Source organism: Salmo salar, chromosome 06, assembly GCF_965601325.2.
Source record: "Salmo salar chromosome 06, fSalSal1, whole genome shotgun sequence".
In the NCBI taxonomy this organism is placed as follows: Eukaryota; Metazoa; Chordata; class Actinopteri; order Salmoniformes; family Salmonidae; genus Salmo; species Salmo salar.
In genome coordinates, this window is record NC_138296.1 from 20,588,929 (window position 1) to 20,612,795 (window position 23,867).

At 42.9% G+C, this 23,867-nt stretch overlaps 1 protein-coding gene across 1 annotated transcript; it reads right to left on the reverse strand.

The window, feature by feature from the left end:
• Window positions 1-978: 978 nt before the first annotated feature.
• LOC106606416 (cyclin-F) lies at window positions 979-21,151 on the reverse strand. Its single transcript, XM_014202590.3, has 17 exons — window positions 20,898-21,151; window positions 19,813-19,967; window positions 19,234-19,340; window positions 19,032-19,099; window positions 18,709-18,905; window positions 17,757-17,810; window positions 15,522-15,626; window positions 15,279-15,356; window positions 11,245-11,399; window positions 10,755-10,919; window positions 10,214-10,337; window positions 9,801-9,981; window positions 9,125-9,212; window positions 6,529-6,628; window positions 5,820-5,953; window positions 4,724-4,902; window positions 979-3,815 (listed from the first exon to the last, which is right to left on the reverse strand). Exons 1-17 carry the CDS (start codon window positions 20,908-20,910, stop codon window positions 3,337-3,339), a joined length of 2,382 nt encoding a protein of 793 aa, XP_014058065.1. The 5' UTR covers window positions 20,911-21,151; the 3' UTR covers window positions 979-3,336.
• Between the last annotated feature and the right edge of the window lie 2,716 nt (window positions 21,152-23,867).

Sequence of the window (23,867 nt, forward strand, 5' to 3'; positions counted from 1 at the left end):
GCCTATAATTTCCACCTGTTGTCTATTCCATTTGCACAATAGCATGTGAAATTTATTGTCAATCAGTGTTGCTTCCTAAGTGGACAGTTTGATTTCACAGAAGTGTGATTGACTTGGAGTTACATTGTGTTGTTTAAGTGTTCCCTTTATTTTTTTGAGCAGTGTATAAGCAAGAATACTTTAATTCTACCAGTATATGATATTAAGAAAATAAACCCTTTTTCATCAGTGCAACTCCTTGCACATAATTTCACGTGCATACATACTGTATGTTTAACTCCCGAGTGGTGCAGTGGTCTAAGGCTCTGGATATCAGTGCTAGAGGCGTCACTAGACACCCTGGCTCGAATTCAGGCTGTATCACAACCAGCCCTGATTGTGCAACGCCCTATGGGAATCCTAATTAGCCCAGCGTTGTCCGGGTTTGGCCATCACTGTAAATAAGAATTTGTTCTTAACTGACTTGCCTACTTAAATAAAAGGTTAAATTAAAACATTTGTAAAAAATTATTCAAGTGCATGTGTGTGAACGCTCCGGGTGTGGCCCCCTGGTGGTCGTACTGCTCCCTGGGCAGGGCAGTTAGAAAAGGTGGAACAGGTTGAGGGTGTGGCCCCCTGGTGGTCGTACTGCTCCCTGGGCAGGGCAGTTAGAAAAGGTGGAACAGGTTGAGGGTGTGGCCCCCTGGTGGTCGTACTGCTCCCTGGGCAGGGCAGTTAGAAAAGGTGGAACAGGTTGAGGGTGTGGCCCCCTGGTGGTCGTACTGCTCCCTGGGCAGGGCAGTTAGAAAAGGTGGAACAGGTTGAGGGTGTGGCCCCCTGGTGGTCGTACTGCTCCCTGGGCAGGGCAGTTAGAAAAGGTGGAACAGGTTGAGGGTGTGGCCCCCTGGTGGTCGTACTGCTCCCTGGGCAGGGCAGTTAGAAAAGGTGGAACAGGTTGAGGGTGTGTCAGTCAAAGCTGATATTCAACACACACACATCTGCAAGTCCACATGCTTGTTTTAATAGAAATTGATACCGGGTGCACAGAAATATCTTCACACAAGTCACTCGATGGTAAAACGTAGGAAAAAAACAAGCCAAATGTCAACCTTTATGTAGAAAAAGGCAGTTTACTTGTCCTTTTTGGAATGAAGCCAAAACCAATCATCCAATTTCAAGTAAAAGGTATGTTGTCACAGTTCTTTCTTCCCCTCCTCCACATTTACATATGTACATAACAGACAAGGGATATAACAGTCTGACCTAACAGTTTTAAAAACATTTAGTCACAATCATTTGTGAACAAGGGTTGTGTCTGAAATGGCACCCTATTCAGTGCACTACTTTGACCAGAGACCAATGGGGCCGTGGGCAAATGAAGTGCACTACATACGGAATAGGATGACATTTCAGACGGAGACCAAGACTCCGTGTCCTGATGTAGGCATACAGTACTTATCAACACGTCAAGTAATCATTTGCCTTTTAGTGTCTTCACTTCCGTTTCTCCAAAAGGAGGCAATGCAACTCCACTTAATGGAATAACATTAGTAGTTGATTGTTCACTGAGAAAAACAAACGCTTCTATTTCAATAGAAGTGCCAGACCTCATTCAAGACGAACCCATTGGGAGAAACGGTGGGCAAAACGAAGACTTGCTTCGACAAAACGTGTTAGATGTTGTGAACTTCAAATTTCATGTCGCACTGTGCACCTCTCAGTTACTAAACTGTGACCGCATTGGTCAATGTTCATGGCTCTAAATGTTCAGATGACATCACTGATAATTCAACCATAGAAATATAATAGATTATATCTCTAGGGCATCAATTTTAGTGGTTTCTAACAGACAGATGTAATCATGTGCTCTCACCCATGAAATTAGGTGTTATGGAGTCAAAGGTTAGGGGTGGTGGGGATGACTGAAATATTCTGCTTGTACAAAATGTTTTGCTGTTTTCAAATGAAACAATACCTTGCTCTTGTTAAAGCTTGTAGAATTGATTTGTTCCTGTAGCATAGGTTCTCTCCTGTGCTCCAGCTCTAAACAGTAACAGGGTACAGTAGATGCAGCACAAACCACATATTGTATTGGTAATGTATCAGTACATACAAAACTGTAGCTAAGAATGTATTTCAGTACGCTTGAATGACTATCATATCAGTCTTTACAGGTAAAATCTATTTACCCACCGATAGTCACCTCAATTAAGTTTTAAAGTACCTTTGGTATGTCAACAAACAACAAAAATGGATCAGAGAAAATTCAGAGTGAAAATAAGGCTTTAGACTTCACAATAGTAGATATCTAAAGTACAGATTGAGCCTGGAATCCAAACTGAACATGGCTTTGTTTCACTACTCAGTTTGGATCCCAGGCTAGTACAGAGTAACCAACTCCTGAACATTCTGTACAGGCAGTGCATATCAGAATCTCTTCACTGGTATAAACGGTGATTCATGAAACTCCCAACATCAGAAGAGTTGCAGAAACAAAACTGTTGCATTGATTAATAACTGTAATCAATTGCAGTCAACAATGCAGGTTGTGGTTCTTTTCACGTGTGAAAGTCTTCATACAGACATATTTCAAAATGGTCCATGAGGTGTCTTTTTTTTTTAGGTGGTAGCTGCAATCCTTTCACATCTGAGATAGGTTGTTGTTGCAAAAGTCAATGTGTGAGAACAGCGCAGAACACAATCTGGATCAATGCAATGTAACAAAGTCATGAGGTGGATAGTGAAGAGTTGTTCCAGTGGCTTTTAGGCTGATGATGGTAGTCACAAATGACACCCTCTTCCCTATGCAGTGCACTACTTTTGAAATGGAATCTGGTAGGAATCTGGTCAAAGTAGTGCACCTTTGATAGGGAGTCATTTGGGATACAAACGAAGTCAGTGAAATATGAGAGGGAGCCATCTTATCTTTCTCAAGCAGAAGATGTCTGTTTACTCGTGTGAAATGTAACGAATTAAAGAAAAGGTCTGGATTCTGGTATGACCGTTTGGGTTTGTGTGTAAAGCTCACAACAGGTATTTGTGATCTTATGGCGTTCCAGGAACCAGTGCAGATTTCAGGCCTTCATGGAATGAAGAGTATTGTCAACAACAGGACAGTGCTCCTGGGTCGTGTTCATTAGGGCAGGAACATTTAAACGTTTTTCAACAGGAGACAGAAATGATCATTTCTTATTGGACAAGTCCAGGTAGTCCTTTTACTTTTGGGTCTGTTTGTCTTCAGTTTGGTGCCTAATGAACACGACCATGGCAAAAGAGGGTGAAGTTAAGGCAGGGTGAAGTTGTGGCAGGGCGGTAGAAAAACATCTGAATCCATTCAACGGTGAGCCAAGTCAGTGCTTACAGGCTTAGAAAACCTACACTTGAGGCATATACCACCTCTTCATCCTCCCCTTCCCTCTCCCCTCCGCTGTGAGCTGCTGCGTTCTTCCTCTTTACCTGTTTGCGAGCTGCAGCCCGGGGTCTTTGCACCGGCACCAGGAGGCGGAACCCGGGCAGCGCCACCGTGGTGCTGGAGGCGGAGCCTGGAGTGGGGGCCGGGGGCAGCGCCGTGAAGGTGCAGGGCATCAGGAGTGAAGAGGAATTGGAGGAAGGGCTGACACTCTGGACAGAGGAGTAGCCTGAGCTGTGGAAGTCGGTTGTGATGAATGAGGAAAGGGACTCTCGCGGTCGGCTCCTGGCGCTCCCCTCTCCTTCATACTCCTCTTCCTCTTTGTCCCCCTCACAGAAACTGTCATCGTCGCTGGAGAGGGCTCGGCAGTGCAGTTTGGAGTCCTCGGGCTCTGTTGCTAGCTCCAGTGTCATGGCCAGAACAGAGGCTGCACAGAAGAAGATACTGTTAGGATATCATAGTGAGTGTAGTGACCTCATGTGAACAAAAATCCAACCCATGTCAATTATTAGGACCTCACGATACACGATTCTATATGTATTGCGATTTGATGTTGCCAACATATTGCTCACTATGTCTGCTGCAGATAAGAGAACATGAGAAAACGAGTTTTGATCACTCATGGAAATAAAAAAAGTGCTGAAAATATATTGATCACCATTTCTTTTTAAAGATGGAAAACAAGCTATAGGAAGAAAAATACCAGAGTTTTGGCGCAGGTACAGCCGACTAGCGCTAGCTACAGTCAATTATTTTTTATTAATTTACAAATCCATACTTCGGAGTCAAATATCAATATAATAATCATCCTGAAATATTGAAATACGCAACTATCGATTTCCTCCCCATCACTATCAATTATGGATGCCTTAAAAGGAAAACGGCACAAACTCTTTGTATTTGTTTCATTAGTCCATTGCTGATGTAGTCAAAAACAATTGTGCAATAGATTAAGATATCCAACTTTAAAATAGAGAAATACAGCCGCTGGTACGATGCTGCGTTTTGCATGCGTGTGCCTCTGAGCAGTCTGGTCTGTACCCCACATAAGGAGAATAATGTCTGACTAAGTCTTCCAGTACATAGTGATGTCACTACATCTAGTTCACCAGTTAGAATGGCCAGCATGACACTCGTCTTCCATTAACCCCCATCTCTAGATAGGGCTGGGGTGTATTCATTAGTGCAAGCTTTGCAATGGAAAACAAAAAACAGGCATTTCTTATTGGACACATTCAGGTAGGTCCCTCCCTGTTTGGTTGCTAGTGAATACACCCCTGGTATAGAGCTGATCATAAATGATCAGAACTCATATAGTTGATTCCCTCCACTCACTCTCTCCCTCCTTGGCCTCCTTCTCTCCTTCGCTCTCCTGGTCCCCCTCGTATCCGGAGCAGGTGTCCAGGCTCCAGTCCAGCATGTCCCCCACCAGGGTCTCTTCCTGAGTGGACAGCTCAGCCGTGGGTGTGGCCACAAAGCTGCCTCGGTGCACAGGCAAGGACTCCTCCCGTCTCCTGAGGGAGAAAACAGCATATTTATCTAAGTAAGCTTGGAGTCACGCGATATGGTGTGTGGTCCTCCCACTAGGACTGGGGAAACCATGCAGTTTATTAGGCTACAGATGGAAGTTATGAAGAATGTCACAGGGTGGTGAAAGTGCAGTGATGAGCTTGATGCTCCTTCCCAAGAAATAAAGGGTCTTATTCTGTTGATATGATGCTCGATGCTTGACAAATATAAATATTCCCAGTCTTCTCCATAATAATCTCATGTAGACTAGCCTGTCCTGCGGGTAGGAATAGTTTCTATTTAACACAGATTTTTTGACAAAACTAAAAATCGGTAAAGTTGAAAATGCCATGGAAACGCATTGAACTTTAGATTTTTATTCGGAACGTGAAAAGTTCAGCCAAAAGGTACATTATGTGTACTACATCATCACGCAGGCCGTTTGGTGGAAACGCCACTAGTGGAAAAACGTGCAGATTTTCTTTGTGCAGATTTTTTTTATATTTGCATGAAAATATGTAACCTTTTTGATGAAACCTAGCTACTGAGTCTTCTTAGCTTAGTTTATTCATCAATGTTTTTTAAATTGTTAATAAAGTCAAAGGATGACACAAAAGTGTAATATTTATTTCCATTGTGGTCATCTAGTGGGCAGATGGCAATTACTCAGTACAGCATAAACAAACGACTTTGGATTGAAAGCACTTTTTTGGATGAGACCAGCGCTGGACAACCACCATAAAAGGCTACGTGAGAGTGGTCACACTTGCCCAATCCCAAATTAACCCCTAGCTTTTACAATCTGCCTAGACACTTGGCAAGGATTGGACAGAGGAAAATCCTCCCTGGCCTATAAGAGAACAAGGTGGAGCTAATCATTATATTGCTCTCACATTTGCATGGCTTAACGGTAGTAACCCACCTCTTGCTGTTGCTGGAGGGGGAGGAGAGGAAGGTGTGGATGTCAGCTGGCTGGCCCGTGAGGCTGGGCAGCACCATGTAGGGTTCCACCTCTGGGACCTCCAGGACCTCACACAGCTCCTTGAAGTCAATCACCTGGGAGAGGGAGAGAACACAGGTACACAAACACACTGGTTAGGGTAGTGTTAAGTAGGCATGAAATGGAAGACAAAGCTCTTCAACGGAGAGGTACGATCTGAACTTGTCCAATAAGAACATCTTGTTTTTCTTTGCAGAGTGATTGGGGGGGACAATATTATATTGATATTCTGACTCCAAATATCGATTTGTAAAAAATAAAGACAAAGAACACTAGGTAACATTAGCTAGCACTAGTCGGCTGTACCTGCACCAAAACTATTTTTCATCCTATAGCTTTTTTTTGCCAATCAAAACTCGTTCTCATGTGCTCTGTAGCAGACATACATGACCAATATGTTTGGAACATCAAATCACAATACATATCAGCACCTAAGTATTGTTATAATATCATATTGCAAGGTCCCTGGCAATTCCCATCCCAAGTTTTCTATGGTGTGTCTTTATGTGCACACCACCAGTATAGCCAAAAGGAGAATATCCAGGCCAGCAGCCCAGCACTGTGCACTTCACCTTGACATACTAGTTTGAAAAGGGCAACAACGGTCCATGTCAGGAGATGACAAGCTCACCTTTTCTTTGCTGATGTGTTGGTAGGCCTCATCTTCAAACCTCTGCTTGACACCTGTCAGAGACATGTGCCTGTAGTCTTTGGGTACATCCTTACTGAAGCTGTCAGAGAGAGTAGAAAGAGACATGAAAGAAGAGAGGAGCATGATTAATCATCCAGTCTGTGTTCTCCAACTGTGTTATACCCAATGGGAAATCATATCAGTATATGATATTACTTTGTTTGAAAATTGGACATTGTCAATAAAGTGCAGTGCCTCTCACTAGTCTGACTCACACAAGTCTGGTGCAGGATGAGTCATCATCCCCCCACATCACAGTCCTTAGCAAACACACCTCTTCCCTCCCTGCCACACACACACACACACACACACACACACACACACCCCCCCCCCCCCCCCGCACCCACTCTCCCCACCCCACCACACACAGACCCGCTCCACACACCCCGCGCACGCGCACACCGCCACACGCACCGCCACACGCACCCCCCGCACCGCCACACACACACCATAGGTCCAGCTAACTCCCACTCACCTTTCGATCCCAGCCAACACCCCACCCCTACAGCCCTCTGTATCCGGGTCACTGTGGCCCTTCGCTAATGATGATCTACGTTGTGGTTAACACGAGCAGATCGTCTGCGTCCCAAATGGCACCCCATTTCCTACACATTGCACTACCTTGGAAAACATGTGCACTAGGGAATAGGAGACCATTTTGGACATAGCCACAAACAACCTGATCTTGTAATCAATACCATTGTCCAATTTGTCTGTCTGCAGCACTGGCTAGCAAGAGTCTAAGACATCACCACACTTCTTTGTTCATTTGTCTTTATAAGCATGTGACTTCATGTGATTTTCTACAGTGGCTGGAAATAGAACGAGTGCTCCAAGAACTGCAGGAGGGAAAACGTAGAACAGCAGGAGCTGGCCTCTGTACGTGTGTGGTGAACGACAAACAGCGGTCGGTGCATTTTACTGGCTTTATAATGAGACAGCAACGGACAGCCCTCCTGCCGGGGACATGAAGGAGAGGGCGGTTGTGAGTGGGCAGAGTCTTAACAACCACCCATGTGGTAAAAACCACCTACCACACACCGAGAGCAAACCCAGCCTGATCAAAAGGGCTAAGAGGACCAAAACACAACCTTTCACCTCTTCAACTAAAATCACAATAGAGATTGGCATTCCTCACCTGCTGGAAATCACTCATATTGAAAAGCAGCAAGGCATTCATCAGAACTGCTACCTTTCTGACCTGCAGGGTGTTCTACAGGAATGGTGCCCAGAGAACACTTGAGGATTGTAATAATACTAGAGCAGTCCTTTAAATAGCACTTCACATTGACTACTGTGTGTGGATGATGAACCGAGGAATGAAAAAAACCATCTCAGTAAGTTATATAAAGATGACTTCTCACAAACACATTCTAAAGAACACACCTGCATGTACGCTAATGTTGCCTTATTCCCCCTAACGAAGACTCCAAGCATAAAAAAATATATAAATCAAGCTAATGATTCACTCCAATTGGCTAATTACTCAAGAGGAGCTAAATGCCTGATGCCTTCCAACCTGCCTGTTACTTCCATCCAACAGGCCCGGCTAATCAAACCCAGAGCAGCAGGTGATGAGCTGTCAAAGGGAACCTCCAGGCGAGGCTGTGGAGGGTTAGCTGACAGCGCTAATTAGCACAACTAACCGCCGGCTGCTTCCCAGAAGAAAAAATATCCACTAGATAACACAGCCCAGCCCCAAAGTCAAAATTAGCTATAACGTACAAAATAATTTAAGGTTAGGATTGGGCACAAGGTTAGCAGTGTGGTTTAAGGTTAGGTTAATAATCTTAAATTCTGATTTAAAAAAAATAGGCAGGGTTTATGACTTTGTGGCTGTGTTAACTAGTAACAAAAAAAAATGGGAGAAATGCTAATTGCTAGAATACTAATTGATAGCAGGATGGGCCTGCTGAGGGACAATGGGGATCTCCAGGAAGAGGGGCTATTGATACTCAACACAGCTAGCCTGAGTGCTAACAAGGTTGTTTACTACCACAACCAGCAGGCAAGCTTAAATAGAAACAGCTTGGTTTCTACCAACAATGAATAGCCACAAAAGCTCTCAGACTAAGGCTGGACGATGTGTAAACTTCATAAAAACAAGCCATACTGGCAATTGCAGTATGGAGGATTTTCTTTTCTCTAGTATGTAATTGCTAACATCTTCGAAGAATCAGCTTGACAGATTTGACACCTGAGGTCAAATCTCTAGCCAATCAACTTTTACAGCGTATTTGTAGCAGTGGAGTGTGAGGGTTGTGCGTTTTGCTTTCACAGCTATACACCCACCCTCCTCCGCCAATATGCCTCTATCACCTTGGTAACCCTCATGAGAACAAAGTCAAGCCAGCGAGCATCCCTTGTTTGTCAGGCATTTGTCAGGCAAAGAACAGTACAAGAGAGGACAGAGACTTTCTAACCCAGACTAACATTAGCCCGTGTATCTAGTATGCATATAGCAATTCCATATAGAACTGTTTAATAACCTGTAATAGTGATTTCTAGGATCTCCGTGGCATGTATTAGAACTTACCACTTGACATAGAGTAGTACAGCGCAGGGGACCAGGTCCTGCTTGGAGAAGCCTGTATACTCAGCCAGCTGGATGGGCCAGATGGGAGCTGCAATGCAGAGAGAGGAGAGGAAGAGCAGGGGTCAAGGCGACACACTAGAGCATCAAGACTGATATGACATCCAACAAATAATCAAATAACACCACAGAATTTATGAGAAGCTTATGAACTACAACTAGACTAGGTTTTCAAAGGGTGGGTAACAGGGAACTGTTGTCAGTGTTGTCAAAAAATTGGAGTTGCAAGAAATTCTTTTGGAAAAAAACAGGGTCCCCAGAAATTCTGCTGGGAAGAAAAATGGGGTCCCCGCTGAAAAGGTTTGAATACCACTGCTCTAGGAATGTTTGAAAACCGAGGTCAACAGTGTGCATGTATGGTTACTGAGCAACTCCCTTGGGATTGGGGATACACTTAGATAACTCTCAATTTTGAAGACCCCCCCTCAGAAAGACTTTTTTGTTACACTTCAGCTCGAAGCTGATCAAGTGAATACAGAAGTACATCATCGGGGTAGATTACATATCAGTTTGTAGACAGAGTTTAGAAGACAAATGGCCTGCGTCCCAAATGGCATCCTATCCCCTATATAGTGCCATTTGGGACACACACGTAGACCGCCTGTTCGCCCGCACTTACCGTAGTGGTGCAGTGCCCGTGTGAGCAGCAGGGTGGCGTTGGCCAGGTGGGCTGAGGAGTATGTAGTGAGGGCTGAGTAGAGCAGGGTGAGCTCACACAAGTAGCTGAACAGGTGGACAGTGAGCCGCTCTAGAGGCAACAGAGACAGCAGCACCTGGCCGTAGTCCAGCAGAGTGGGAGTCTGCTGAGACAACACCAAATGAGTTGAACTCATAGAAATAAAAATTACTAGACAGGACTACAAGACAGTTGAGAATTTTGAACACCCCCCCCCCCCGCCAGACAAAAGAATTTCACTTCAACAGATGCCTTTAGCCCAAGCTGAAGAAATGAATACAGATGCCATCATCGGGGCAGATTAAACATGTTGACATAAGATTGGTATAGACTGCGTGTGTGTTCACTCCACTCACCCTGATCTTGCCCTCCAGCACAGAGATGACCTCCCCCATCATGCGGACCAGGTCCTCATACTTGTAGGTGTTGTCTGTGAGCCACACCGCCTCCCGGATGGTCAGGATATCCTTACTGATGTACCTAGAGAAGGAGACGTGGGGCATATTCATTAGGCAGAACAGACGAAACAGGGAGGGACTACCTGAACTAGTCCAATAAATATAACGCTCGTTTCCGTACAGTCTAATAATTCTGAATATTGAAAACCCCTCAGAAAGATGTTTGTTGCACTTGAGCACCCGCCTTTAGCTAAAGCTGATCAAGTGAATACAGAAGTGCGTCGGAGCAGATTACATAGAGGATGAAATACTGACTGGTTTGTATCATGCTTAGGGTTGCAAAATTCCAGCTACTTTCCCAAAATCAGGAAGGAATAAGCAGGAAATCCAAAATTCCCCAACCAGGATTTGTGGAAAACCTGGGGACTTTGGGAAAATTACAGGAACGTTCTAACCCTAATCATGCTACATCCACCTCCAACGTTTTTCTGTCTCGTACCGCGTGCAGACGACCATGCAGGCGATGCCCAGCAGCTGCAGGCGGGCCTTGGGCACAGAGCGCAGGGCCAGGTAGCGGTCCACACAGCCCACCGTCACGTGGAGCGTCAGGCTGGAGAAGTCCTTCATGGTGGTTACCTCCACCAACCAGTCCACCAGGATGTATCTAGAGAGAGAGATGAATACTGTTATGTACCTCAGAGAAGGGGAGGGGGACACACGAGAGAGAAACACTAATGTACCTAGTGAGGGGAGAGGAGAGGCACAGGAGAGAGAGAATAATACTGTTATGTACCTAGACAAATGTGGTTATGATAGTAAATAGCATATTTTTTTACTAGGCAAGTCATTAAGCGTGCTTAGAATTTTGAAAGCCCCCTCAGACAAAGAATTTTTGCCCTTAACTCGAGCCATTAACCAACTCAATTGGTACGAAGTCAAGTGATCTTCAGCGTGGGTACAGTCAGTTCTAGTCCAAACCGGTATGTTACCTCATGGTGTCGTTGATGCCCTGTCGGAGCACCTCCTCCGCCCTGCGTCGGGGCACGGGGGGACAGGAGCGAAACAGCTGGGCCACAAGGTCGGCACAGGCCCTCTGCTCCAGACCCAGCGGGTTGTCACTGCTGCACACCTTGGCCAGGGACAGCTGGACGCGTGCACACACAGAGAGAGAGAGAGAAAGGGTCAAAAGGGCACAGGTCATGCCTGGCTTGCCAAGAAAGCTCGAACAGGAGGGCGAAGGTAAAAAGAAAAACACCACCTGTGCTCAGTAACATCCTCAATGATTAATACACTTTAATTGGTTGGGAGAATAAACAAAACCATAGATTTTGTTTGTGTGTGGATTTGGGCTGCCTGTTAAAGTCAATGGCTACATCATCATGTCTATGCCATTGGAGAGATATACACACAAACGTTCAAAAGTTTGTGGGTCACTTAGAAATGTCCTTGTTATCCATGAGAAATGAATAGGAAATATAGTCAAGAGGTTATAAATAATGATTTGTAATTGAAAGTGTCCTTCAAACTGCTTTTGTCAAAGAATCCTCCATTTGCAGCAATTACAGCCTTGAAGACCTTAGGCACTCTTGTTGACAATTTGTTGAGGTAATCTGAAGAGGTTTCGCCCCATGCTTCCTGAAGCACCTCCCACAAGTTGGATTGGCTTGATGGGCACTTCTTACGTAGCATAGAGTCAAGCTGCTCCCACAACAGCTCAATAGGGTTGAGATCCAGTGACTGTGCTGGTCACTCCATTATAGACAATTTACCAGCTGACTGCTTCTTCCCTAAATAGTTATTGCATTGTTTGGAGCTGTGCTTTGGGTCATTGTCCTGTTGTAGGAGGAAATTGGCTTCAATTAAGCACCATGCACAGGGTATGGTGTTACAAATTGGAGTGATAGCCTTCCTTCTTCAAGATCCCTTTTACCCTGTACAAATCTCCCACTTTACCACCACCATAGCACCCCCAGACCAACACATTGCCTCCACCATGCTTGACAGATGGTGTCAAGCACTCCATCATCTTCTGCATCTAACAAATGTTCTCTGTGATCAAAACACCTCAAACTTTGATTAGTTTGTCCATAACTTTTTTACAATCTTCCTCTGTCCAGTGTCTTTGTTCTTTTGCCCATCTTAATCATTTATTTTTAACTGGCCAGTCTGAGATATGGCTTTTTCTTTTCATCTCTGCCTAGAAGGCCAGCGTCCCGGAGTAGCCTCTTCACGGTTGACGTTGAGACTGGTGTTTTGCGGGTACTATTTAATGAAGCTGCCAGTTGAGGACTTGAGGCAACTGTTTTTCAAACTAGACACTCATGTATTTGTCCTCTTGCGCAGTCGTGCACCGGGGCCTCCCACTCATTCTATTCTGGTTGGGGCCCGTTTGCGCTACTCTGTAAAGGGAGTAGTACACAGCAATGTACGAGATCTTCCGTTTCTTGGTAATTTCTCACATGGAATTGCCTTCATTTCTCACAACAAGAATAGACTGACGAGATTCAGAAGCAAGTTATTTGTTTCTTGCCATTTTGAGCCTGTAATTGAACCCACAAATGCTGATGCTCCAGATACTCAACTAGTCTAAAGAAGGCCAGTTTTATTGCTTCTTTAAAACCTGTTGGGGCTAGGGGGCAGTATTTGCACGGCCGGATAAAAAACGTACCCGATTTAAACTGGTTACTACTCTTGCCCAGAAACGAGAATATGCATATAATTAGTAGATTTGGATAGAAAACACTCTAACGTTTCTAAAACTGTTTGAATGGTGTCTGAGTATAACAGAACTCATATGGCAGGCCAAAACCTGAGAAGATTCCATGCAGGAAGTGCCCTGTCGAACAATTTGTTGTCCTTCTGTTGCATCTCGATCGAAAATACAGCATCTGTGCTGTAACGTGACATTTTCTAAGGCTTCCATTGGCTCTCTAAAGCTGCCAGAAAGTGGAATGGGGTGTCTGCTGTCTCTGGGCAAAGAACAGCAGCAGAATTTGTAAGTGGTCAGCCTGGGGACAGTGAGACTGAGATGCGCGTTCACGAGACTACTCCATTTTTTTCTTTCAGCCTTTGAATGAATACAACGTTGCCCGGTTGGAATATTATCGCTATTTTACGAGAAAAATAGCATAAAAATTGATTTTAAACAGCGTTTGACATGCTTCTAAGTACGGTAATGGAATATTTGTAATTTTTTTGTCACGAAATGCGCTCGCGCGTCACCCTTCGGATAGTGACCTGAACGCACGAACAAAACGGAGCTATTTGAATATAACTATGGATTATTTGGAACCAAAACAACATTTGTTGTTGAAGTAGAAGTCCTGGGAGTGCATTCTGACGAAGAACAGCAAAGGTAATCCAATTTTTCTAATAGTAATTCTGAGTTTAGTGAGTCCCAAACTTGGTGGGTGTCAAAATAGCTAGCCGCTATGTACTCAGAATATTGCAAAATGTGCTTTCGCCAAAAAGCTATTTTAAAATCTGACACCGCGATTGCATAAAGGAGTTCTGTCTCTATAATTCTTAAAATAATTGTTATGCATTTTGTCAACGTTTATCATGAGTAATTTAGTAAATTCACCGGATGTTTTCGGTGGGTATGCTAGTTTTGTATTGTATAACATAATGTCCCAGGAGTGTCATCTGATGAAGATCAAAGGTTAGTGCTGCATTTAGCTGTGGCCATGGGTAGGGGATGCACTGCAGTACTTAATGCAGCTGGTGAACACACCAGATACTGACTGTTACATTTGATTTTGACCCCCCCTTTGTTCAGGGAGAAATTATTCAATTTCTGTTTGTCACGGCTGTGGAACTGGTTCAGTTTATGTCTCAGTTGTTGAATCTTATGTTCATACAAATATTTACACAAGTTTGCTGAAAATAAACACAGTTGACAGTGAGAGGACGTGTCGTGGATGAATCAGAATTAGTTGGGTAACATAGATAATTAAGATGTTTTATTAGTATAATATGCTTATGTGAGATACTTGTCATTAGAAAGTGTCCTTTGGACTCTGGTATGTTTCAGTTGCACATTTCCCTTAGCTGGGGCTCAGACACTTGGGGCCCAGAGAGGGGAGAGGTCACCTTGTTTTTTACATGTCGTCTCTGTTGCTATGCAGAATATCAGCAAGAGAGGACAGAATGATATTGTCTTCATGAGAATGTGTCTTTACCTATTCTTAAACCATGTGAAGGGATGGCGTGATTAATGGGGAACCAATTATTTGTCTCCACAATGTCTGTGCGCAGGTCACTCCCCTCAGTGAGCTTGTCCAGGAGTGGGAACAAGATGTGTCTTACTGAGGATGGGCCACTATGAGATAGCACTGAAAAAAGGAGATTTATGATGTATTTTGATAAGAACGCCTAAAAAGCATTCCAGAGGACATGAGCTAATGGTTCTGTTCAATACCGCACCAGGGAGGGACAGTTCTAAGGTGACCAGATACTGGTCTATATAATGAACCCTGTTGACATAGCAGTTACTGTCTGTGGTGTTTTATGGATATGTCATATAAAACTTAACCTTTGTGAACTGTTACTAAGATCTGTGGTTTGTCAATGTACGTTGAAGGGGGTGTATCTTTGCTATAAAAGATCCCTGTAGCCATTGTGTAACCACCTTCCTGGTTCATTCGAGAGAGTGCATTATTGAAGGTCAAAGAGGCTTTTGCAAAAGTATCTTAAGTATTAAAGATGTAGTTAACTCAGACTGGTGTGTTTAACTCCCCTCATTTGGTAATGCAGAAATTAGCCACCACAGACGTTTCTTTTTTTGCTGAGTATACACACACAACCGTTCAGAAGTTTGGGGTCACAGACATTTCATTGTTTTTGAAAGAAAAGCAAAAAATGTTGTCCATTAAAATATCAATTACAGTGTAGACATTGTTAATGTTGTAAATGACTATAGTAGCTGGAAAAAGCAGATATGAAAACCAAACAGATCTTTTTATTAAAGATCACCATTGGTCAGAATTGGCCTGCCTCTAAACGAAGCAAAATAGACACACACCTGTGCTTCCCAGCATCCTTTGGCTGCGTAGTCCCTGAGCGTGCGTATGAACTGGAGGTACCTGCCTGGGTCCGCCATCTGAGAAGACAGCACAGAACCACAGTAAGTTATGAGGTAGTTTTTTGACTAACATCAACACAAGAGGGGTTTTATATCATATTTTACACCCTTTAACTACACAACATACATTGTTACAAACAAAGCCTTTTGAGATGTGGAGAACCAGAGAGAAGGGAAACTCACTGCGGTTTTACGGTTATGTTCCCAAAGCAGATAAGCGCTCTGTAGACAGCCCGACTGAGACGACTCTTCAAGTAGTGTCAGGGCCTCGGCGCGCTTGTCATCCTCCTGAAACACACACACACACAGATTAAACCATGTTTCAATAGTCAGTGTTTCAAAAATCACATTAAATACTCCTCTCTATCCAGCACAACAAGGCCTACTGAATATGTAACAGGGTTCTGAGTATGCAGTATGTTAGTCAAGACCAGCCCATCAAGATATACATAAAAAAATACAGCTGAAGTCCGAAATCTACATACACCTTAGGAACTGTGAAACTGTGTTTGGCTGACATTTAATCCTAGTAAAAATTCCCTGTTTTAGGTAAGTTAGGATCACTGCTTTATTTTAAGAATGTGAAATGTCAGAATAATAGAAAGATTTATTTCAGCTTTTAGTTCTTTCTTCACATTCTCAGTGGGTCAGAAGTTTACATACACTCAATTACTATTTGGTAGCATTGCAATTAAATTGTTTAACTTGGGTCAAACGTTTCTGGTAGCCTTCCACAAGATTCCAACAATAAGTTGGGTGAATTTTGGCCCATTCCTGACAGTGCTGGTGTAACCGAGTCAGGTTTGTAGGCCTCCATGCTCGCACACGCTTTTTCAGTTCTGCCCACAAATGTTCTATAGGATTGAGATCAGGGCTTTGTGATGGCCACTCCGATACCTTGACTTTGTTGTCCTTAAGCCATTTTGCCACAATTTTGGGAGTATGCTTGGGGTCATTGTCCATTTGGAAGACCCATTTGCGACCAAGCTTTAACTTCCTGACTGATGTCTTGAGATGTTGCTTCAATATATCCACATCATTTTCCTGCCTCATGACGCCATCTATTTTGTGAAGTGCACCAGTCCCTCCTGCAGCAAAGCACCCCTACAACATGATGCTGCCACCCCCGTGCTTCATGGTTGGGATGGTGTTCTTCGACTTGCAAGCCTCCCTTTTTCCTCCAAACATAACGATGCTCATTATGGCCAAACAGTTACATTTTTGTTTCATCAGACCAGAGGACATCTCCAAAAAGTACGATCTTTGTCCCCATGTGCAGTTGCAAACCGTAGTCTGGCTTTTTTAATGGAGGTTTTGGAGCAATGGCTTCTTCCTTGCTGAGCGGCCCTTCGGGTTATGTCGATATTGGACTCGTTTTACTGTGGATATAGATACTTTTGTTCCTGTTTCCTCTAGCATCTTCACAAGGTCCTTTGCTGTTGTTCTGGGATTGATTTGCACTTTTAGCACCAAAGTACGTTCATCTCTAGGAGACAGAACATGTCTCCTTCTTGAGCGGTATGACGGCTGTGTGGTCCCATTGTGTTTTACTTAGGTACTATTGTTTGTACAGATGAACGTGGTACCTTCAGGCGTTTGGAAATTGCTCCCAAGGATGAACCAGACTTGTGGAGGTCTAAATTTTTCTTCTTCTGAGGTCTTGGCTGATTTCTTTTGATTTTCCCATGATGTCAAGCAAAGAGACACTGAGTTTGAAGGTAGGCCTTGAAATACATCCACAGGTACACCTCCAACTGACTCAAATGATGTCAATTAGCCTATCAGAAGCTGCTAAAGCCATGACATCATTTTCTGGAATTTTCCAAGCTGTTGAAAGGCACAGTCAACTTAGTGTATGTAAACTTCTGACCCACTAGAATTGATACAGTGAATTATAAGTGGAATAATCTGTCTGTAAACAATTGTTGGAAAAATGACTTGTGTCATGCACAAAGTAGATGTCCTAACCGACTTGCCAAAACTATAGTTTGTGAACAAGAAATTTGTGGAGTGAAAAACAAGTTAATGACTCCAAACTAAGTGTACGTAAACTTCCGGCTTCAACTGTACACATAACAAACCCTGAATAAATGTCAGAGAGTCATTAAGGATTGCTGGTTTGTAAAATTATTACTGAAACAAAGCTGCTTTAAAAGATCCGTGTGGGTTCATGGGAGAGCAGAAACAACGAGATGCGTAGCGAGCAATCAATAAGCGAAGAGGGAGAAAACATTTATCCTAACTGGGCTGATGACTAGCAGGGCTGCCTAGAATGTGAGTGTCTTCACAGCCTCATCAGAAACTAACTGGAACTGTGTTGTGGTTTGGTTACCATAGAAACAGCTGTCACTACAAAAATCGCCACACTAACGCCTCTGCCTTTCTGGAAGACTTGCAGTGGTGTGTGTGTACACTTACATCAAAAAGCTGGAGGACTCTGGCCAGACAGTGCAGCAACGGTCCCCTCCTCTCCTACAAAAATAAGAAACCGCTAAATGTGAAAATGTAGCCTAATGAAAGCATTGTTAGAGCACAACCTTATAGTCTACAAAACATTTAACAATTTTTATAGAAACATTGGATTTTTCATTAAAGTCCATTCATTCCATTGAGCAAAGACAGGCCCATCTACTTATAAAAAATATTTCATTTTATTTATTTTTTTAAATCAATGGACAAAACAGAGGCTATACATGCAGAGCACCACAAGAGAGGACAGGAAAAAACTGGATGTAAGGGATGGAACTTTCTGACGGGGTCTGTTGGTCAGAAATAAATGGGGGGGCGAGACACACTGTTGCACAAAGCAGCATAAGTCTCTCCCCATTTGTCTTCATTACCAAGGTCCTGTAGGCCTTCGGCAGACTTTTGGTAACAACATGTGTCTGAATCCACCTCTCCTTTCTTCCCATGCAGTGTGATGCCTACATTTTAGTAAGTTAGCAGACACTCTTACCCAGAGTGACTTACAGAAGCAATTAGGGTTAAGTGCCTTCCTCAAGGGCACATTCACCTAGTCGGCTCGGGGATTAGAACCAGCGGCCTTTCGGTTACTGGCACAACGCTCTTAACGCCCCGGCTGCCTGCCGCCTTTACACATCTTAATTACTGTTGATAATGGATGGAAAGACGATGGACAGCTCTGAGTGAATAAACCAGGAAGGCACAACCATAGAAACAGATTCAACATTACTCATTATATTTCTATGGGTAAAACAGCCCTCTAATTTGTATCCAGGGTATTGTACTAAACTTGTGTTTTTCCAATAGGAACCAAGGGAGAGGACAATGATGGTTGCCGAGGTTGGCTGTGTCTATGAGCCATCTCCCCCAGCCAAGCTCAACCAGGCCTAGCCTGGTAAACACTTACCACATTGGTTTCACACTCAGCCTTGAGCCTGTCAAACACCACAGCCTTGCAGCAGCTCCCAGTGGGGGACCAGGGCGGGCGGATGAACACCCAGATGAAGGGGTCGGCAGTAGGGGAACGCAGGCTCTCCGCCAGGCTGAAGAACTGGGACGCCTTCCGGCCGCACACGTCGGCACGCCCTTCGTCACTCAGCAACGCTGGGACAGAGAAGAGGGTGATTATTATACAGGAATTCATTCAGTGATTTGGTCAATGTCAATCACTGATCAACCTCATAACCAATTCAATGAGAAACAATGGATGACAAGTGCAGTGAGACTTACGTCCTTCATTGTACAAATATGCAATCCCTAGTTTCACAGCCGCCTCGAAGTTCCCCTTCTCTGCGGCCCTGAAAGAGGAGACAGAAACCCAGAAACATATTAGGGTATGTATGCGCACTTTCAGTCTCCCTCATGTGAAACTGACATTGGAAGATCTACAGAGTCGAGGGCAGGGTTTGGGTGTGGGAGGAGTCCATCCTACCTCTCAAAGAGCCAGACTGTGTTGGGGGATGGCCAGGTATCCCTGAAACTGACCCGGGCCCAAACACTAGTGTGGTTATCAATGATGTCACGGAGCTGAGAGTGTACCTGGGAAATAACCAAATGCCTCAGTTAGCCTCCAACATAGCAATCCCTCATGCGTGTTCAAAATATACTTCTTCCTTTCAATAACTGAGTAAACATAACATTCCTTATACATGCTAAAGGTGGTGTATATAGGAGGAGACTGATACACATTGTGACTCACCAATTCAGGTGGTGACAAGATGTTCAGAAGACACTCCCTCAAATGATGTTTACTCCAGAGGCTGTTCAATTGTTAGAGTGTGTGTGTGTGTGTGTGTGTGTGTGTGTGTGTGTGTGTGTGTGTGTGTGTGTGTGTGTGTACACACGTGTTTAACTTGTGGGGGACCAGAAGTCCCCACAAGAATAGTAAACAAACCAAAATTTGGTTCAGATTAATGTAAGGTTTAGGGAAAATTTGATATTGAATGGGACTGAATTGTATATCTCCACAAGGTTAGTTAAACAAGACCGTGTGTGTGTTTGTGAGACTCACAGCTCTGACAGCCAGCAGGTCCTCAGCAGAGAGGCATTGGAGCACACACAGAAGCACCTCTTCAGGTAGAGACAGCAGTGTTAGGGCTGGAACACGCTTACGGACCCGCTTCCGTGCTGGAACCGTGAAGCATTTGGAACAACGACAGTGTAGCACTAAAGATAGGAGAGAGAGAGAGAAGTATACTTTTTTTTTTTAAATCACTCATGCCATTTTAGATACAGATAACCATCAAACGCAAAAACCTCCCTCTTTCCAACTCAACTGACGCTCCAAATAAACGAACTCTTACTCACAGTGCCCCCATACATTTAGTATCCAACTGTGGGACACCGTTAACTACTGACAATGTTTCAGACAATTTATTCAATAGTATTTGTTTACAGTAATTCCCACCGGAATGTCAGTTTACGTTTGCTTTGTTTGCTACAGCTTGCTGACTCAAAATAAATGAAATTAGGCAAAAGTGACCCAGTTAGATATAATTTATATATTATTAATTTTATGATATATCGGTAGTTATAACCAATGGAATCTATTGACTAATTAGCGGGCCAAGTTCTGGCTAATGTTTGAGTTCAGCTTAACTCAGCGCCCAAATTTCCCTCCTCAAAACTAGGTAAACTGAAATGCTACTGTAAAGCTTCTTAGATTGAAATCCCAAAAAGTTAATTATATCTTTGCGGCGCTTTCAAAACCACACTAATGTAATGACTTTACAACGTATCTAACTATGATATAAATGTTACGAACGCTTTGGTTTCAAATAAGGCACATTTATAACGTTGGCCACTGAACTAACGACTGGCTCTAGTACTGGCACCAAGCTGTATACCCGTAGTTAGTTAGCTAACTAGCCATCATTACATCAGCAAACCATAACAGATAGCTAGCTAGCAGGCTAGTTAGCAGCTAACGTTATCAAGTCAGCTATCTACTGTAACTATAACACGTTCATGCTATCCACTCAAACACAATTCAAGTTCATAACCTAAATTGTATAAGCTGAAACAGGTTTCTGACTAAAACGTTTAAATGTTAGATGGCACATTTACACCGTAGCTAATTGAGTCGGAGATACTTACCGCCTGCTTTCATTTCGTGGAAAGATCACCTTAATTACGGCAAGCTCCCTAGCGTTAAAGTTGTGCAACCACAAAGCTGACAGTGAACAAAATACGAGTAAATATAACTTGTGCTATAAACTGTGGTAATTCCAATGAATGATCAATTCGCCTAATTCAAAAACACAGCTTGAGAGCGCTGTCTAGCTTGCTGGGATGTTGTGAAATTGATAGCATGAATTCAAATCCATGCATGCATCCCTCTCAACTTTTGAGATCCTCCCAAAATTGGCTAAGCACCGCCCGCGCGCAGAGTTTAAACATCAACTTCGTTTTCATTGGCGGAAAACGAGTACGCCCAGCTATTATCTAACGAGCTTCCGATTCGTCCAGGAGAAGAGCGACAATTTCGATTGGCTTGTCGTTACAAATAATTAAATAAAGACCACTGATTGGATAATATGAAACCATTTTCGAAGTACGCGCTTCTAAATAGATGCATTTGATTGGTTAAAGGGGTTACCAAACGCGAGGACGTAGCCAGCGCCCGGCCTCTTGGATTGAACCTTGGGATATGTAGTAGTCATAATTTACGTTTTAAACGTACCATATTTAAAGAGACATTAACAAGAAAATACAGTATCACTCAAGATAATTAATTTAATAAAAACATATTTCTTAAATGTGTTAATGGTATAATTGTTATTAATTACAATTTTACATAGCTATGGGAGCGGTTGCAATTTACAGAATTGTTACCTGGAGGAAAAGGGGGGAGGGTCATGCTTTTTAAATTCCAGTAATGGAGAGGGTTTAGTATTTGTTTTTTTTTTAAAGTAATATTTGTTTGCGCGGACTAGGCCTACTGATGTCCTGTTCAGTTTGAGAGAGAGAGCCTGAAGATGAAAAGGAGGACCAGAGGTAAGCTCTACTGCTATAATTGTTTTGAATAAAAACAATATGTTTCATTGCCCATAATTAAGCAATTTATCAGAGTTATTGACCTCACAATAAGCCATATTTGAGTAATTTGCATAACTGGACAGCGCATGTGTGCCTTAAGTAGGCTAATTCGAGAAGGCCTAATTGATTTAAACAGTCTTCATTTTAATTTGACTTTAGGATACTAACAACAAGAGGGCTTTGTGTTGAAGCCTATTTATTCCTATTCCTATTCCTACTGACAGACTAAATTATAGTCTACTATCCATAGATTGTGTCAGCCAATTTTTTCAGTCACCATGCACTCCTTAAATGTCTCAGTGAAGGGCTTGGTGTGTTAAGGTAAAAGCAGGGCTCGAATTGAGGTGTTATGTTAGAGAATGTGAGGGTACTGTGGCTTTAAAAAAAGAAAATGGCTAAAAGCAGAGGCCTACCCCTTGTTAGCGTAAGATAAAAAAAATCTACAAAATGATGGATCTGATTATATAAAGAGATCTATAACGACGCTTTCGTCATGTCTTTCTGGGGAAAGCCAGCAGGTCCTCAGGGTTTGGGTGTGGGAGGAGTCCATCCGTTGTTCCTGCTGACTTGATAACGTTAGCTGCTAACGTTTCTGGGGAAAGACATGACTTATGCATATGGGATATCTTTCGTTTGTCTCTATGACATTCAGAGCCTGCGCTACAACCTTCTATTGCCGAGGAGACAAAAAATGTACTTTGCTTGGGAAGTCATGTGTGATTCTGTCACTATCAATTGACGTTCAACATTTCAACAGGCTATTAAACAACATACTAACTCAAAATCAGTCAGGAGCAAGCCAGCTAGCCTAAGAAGGAAGGAAAATTAATCATTTAGGCTATATTATTATTATTATTTCAAGGCTATAGCCTGCCATTTAAGAAATCAATTGTGAAGCATTTGTGACACGCTGGCAGGAGCGCTCAGCATTTCAACACATCAACAGAACCTAACAACATGCCTATACATTTTGCTTTTAGGCTGTATAAAATTAAATGCATTACTTAGAATTAAATAATAATGGAACAAAAAATGCCTTATTAGGCTATACAGTAATTCTACAGTGCCTTTTGAATTCCCTTTTAAAAACACAAATTTGGCCAGTCTTTGGTTTGAAGATCATGCACTGAGCTATGCATGCCTAATTTGTTAATTTAGCCTTAGCTGATGCTCTTATATTCCCATGCCCTAATCACAGTCAACACAAATATATTTTGTAACAACAAAATCATGGAATAAAATAGAGTAAATTAGAAAATTATAGTATCCCAAATGAAAAGAAGTGCATATAGGTCTACCTGATGATATGCGGCTACTGTGTTAAAAAATGTATGTATTTTTCTCAAATTCAGTGATGATCAGACAACATTTTTACAGTTATAGACAACTTTAGCACTGTTCCAAACTTAGACTATCCTCTTTCTTAACAATTGCCTGTTCAGATATCAAAACGTCTCAGTGCTGCAGCATGCGCTCATTCGTTGGCATGCTTTGTTGTGGTATTAAAAAAGACTGCTTGTCTCCAGTCATGTAAAATGACGTAGAATTGCATGAAATGCATTTATAAAAGGATATTTTTTCTCAAACTGCAAATAAGACGATAGATTCATGCAGTGCTTTTAGTATAATTGAGAACTTTTCACCACTACCCTTGTCGCGGTGGTCTGCAAATCCACAACCTTCTGGCTATTTTGCCATGTAATGCTTACAAAACGAATAACAGTTTCTAAAACTGCATATCTAAGGCTCTGGTCTGTGAGGGTAAACGGTAGGCATGTTCTCTGCTATCCACTTTATGTTTTGATTATAATTTTGGATATAGGGGAGGGTCACTTTATTTCAAGCGTTCAGGTAGGGGAGGGTAAAAATATGTTTTACTGAAGGGAGTGCCATCCATTTTCATCTCAGAGAGGCCAGATTTTCCCCAAGTGTCCCTCATCATAAATAACATACTGTCTCTAATACTAGTGTCAATACAGCCTACGATGAGCTCGAATAATAGGCTCACAAGAGTTTGGGGAAAGGTTT

What these genes read in the sequence shown, in the direction of transcription:
- LOC106606416 (XM_014202590.3), bottom strand. An exon ending in CTGAGTGTGAAACCAATGTG is followed by an intron (nt 17,811 to 18,708) that starts GTAAGTGTTTAC and finishes TTATTTTTGTAG; the next exon opens with GAGAGGAGGGGACCGTTGCT. An exon ending in TGCATGGTCGTCTGCACGCG is followed by an intron (nt 10,338 to 10,754) that starts GTACGAGACAGA and finishes CTCCTTCTCTAG; the next exon opens with GTACATCAGTAAGGATATCC.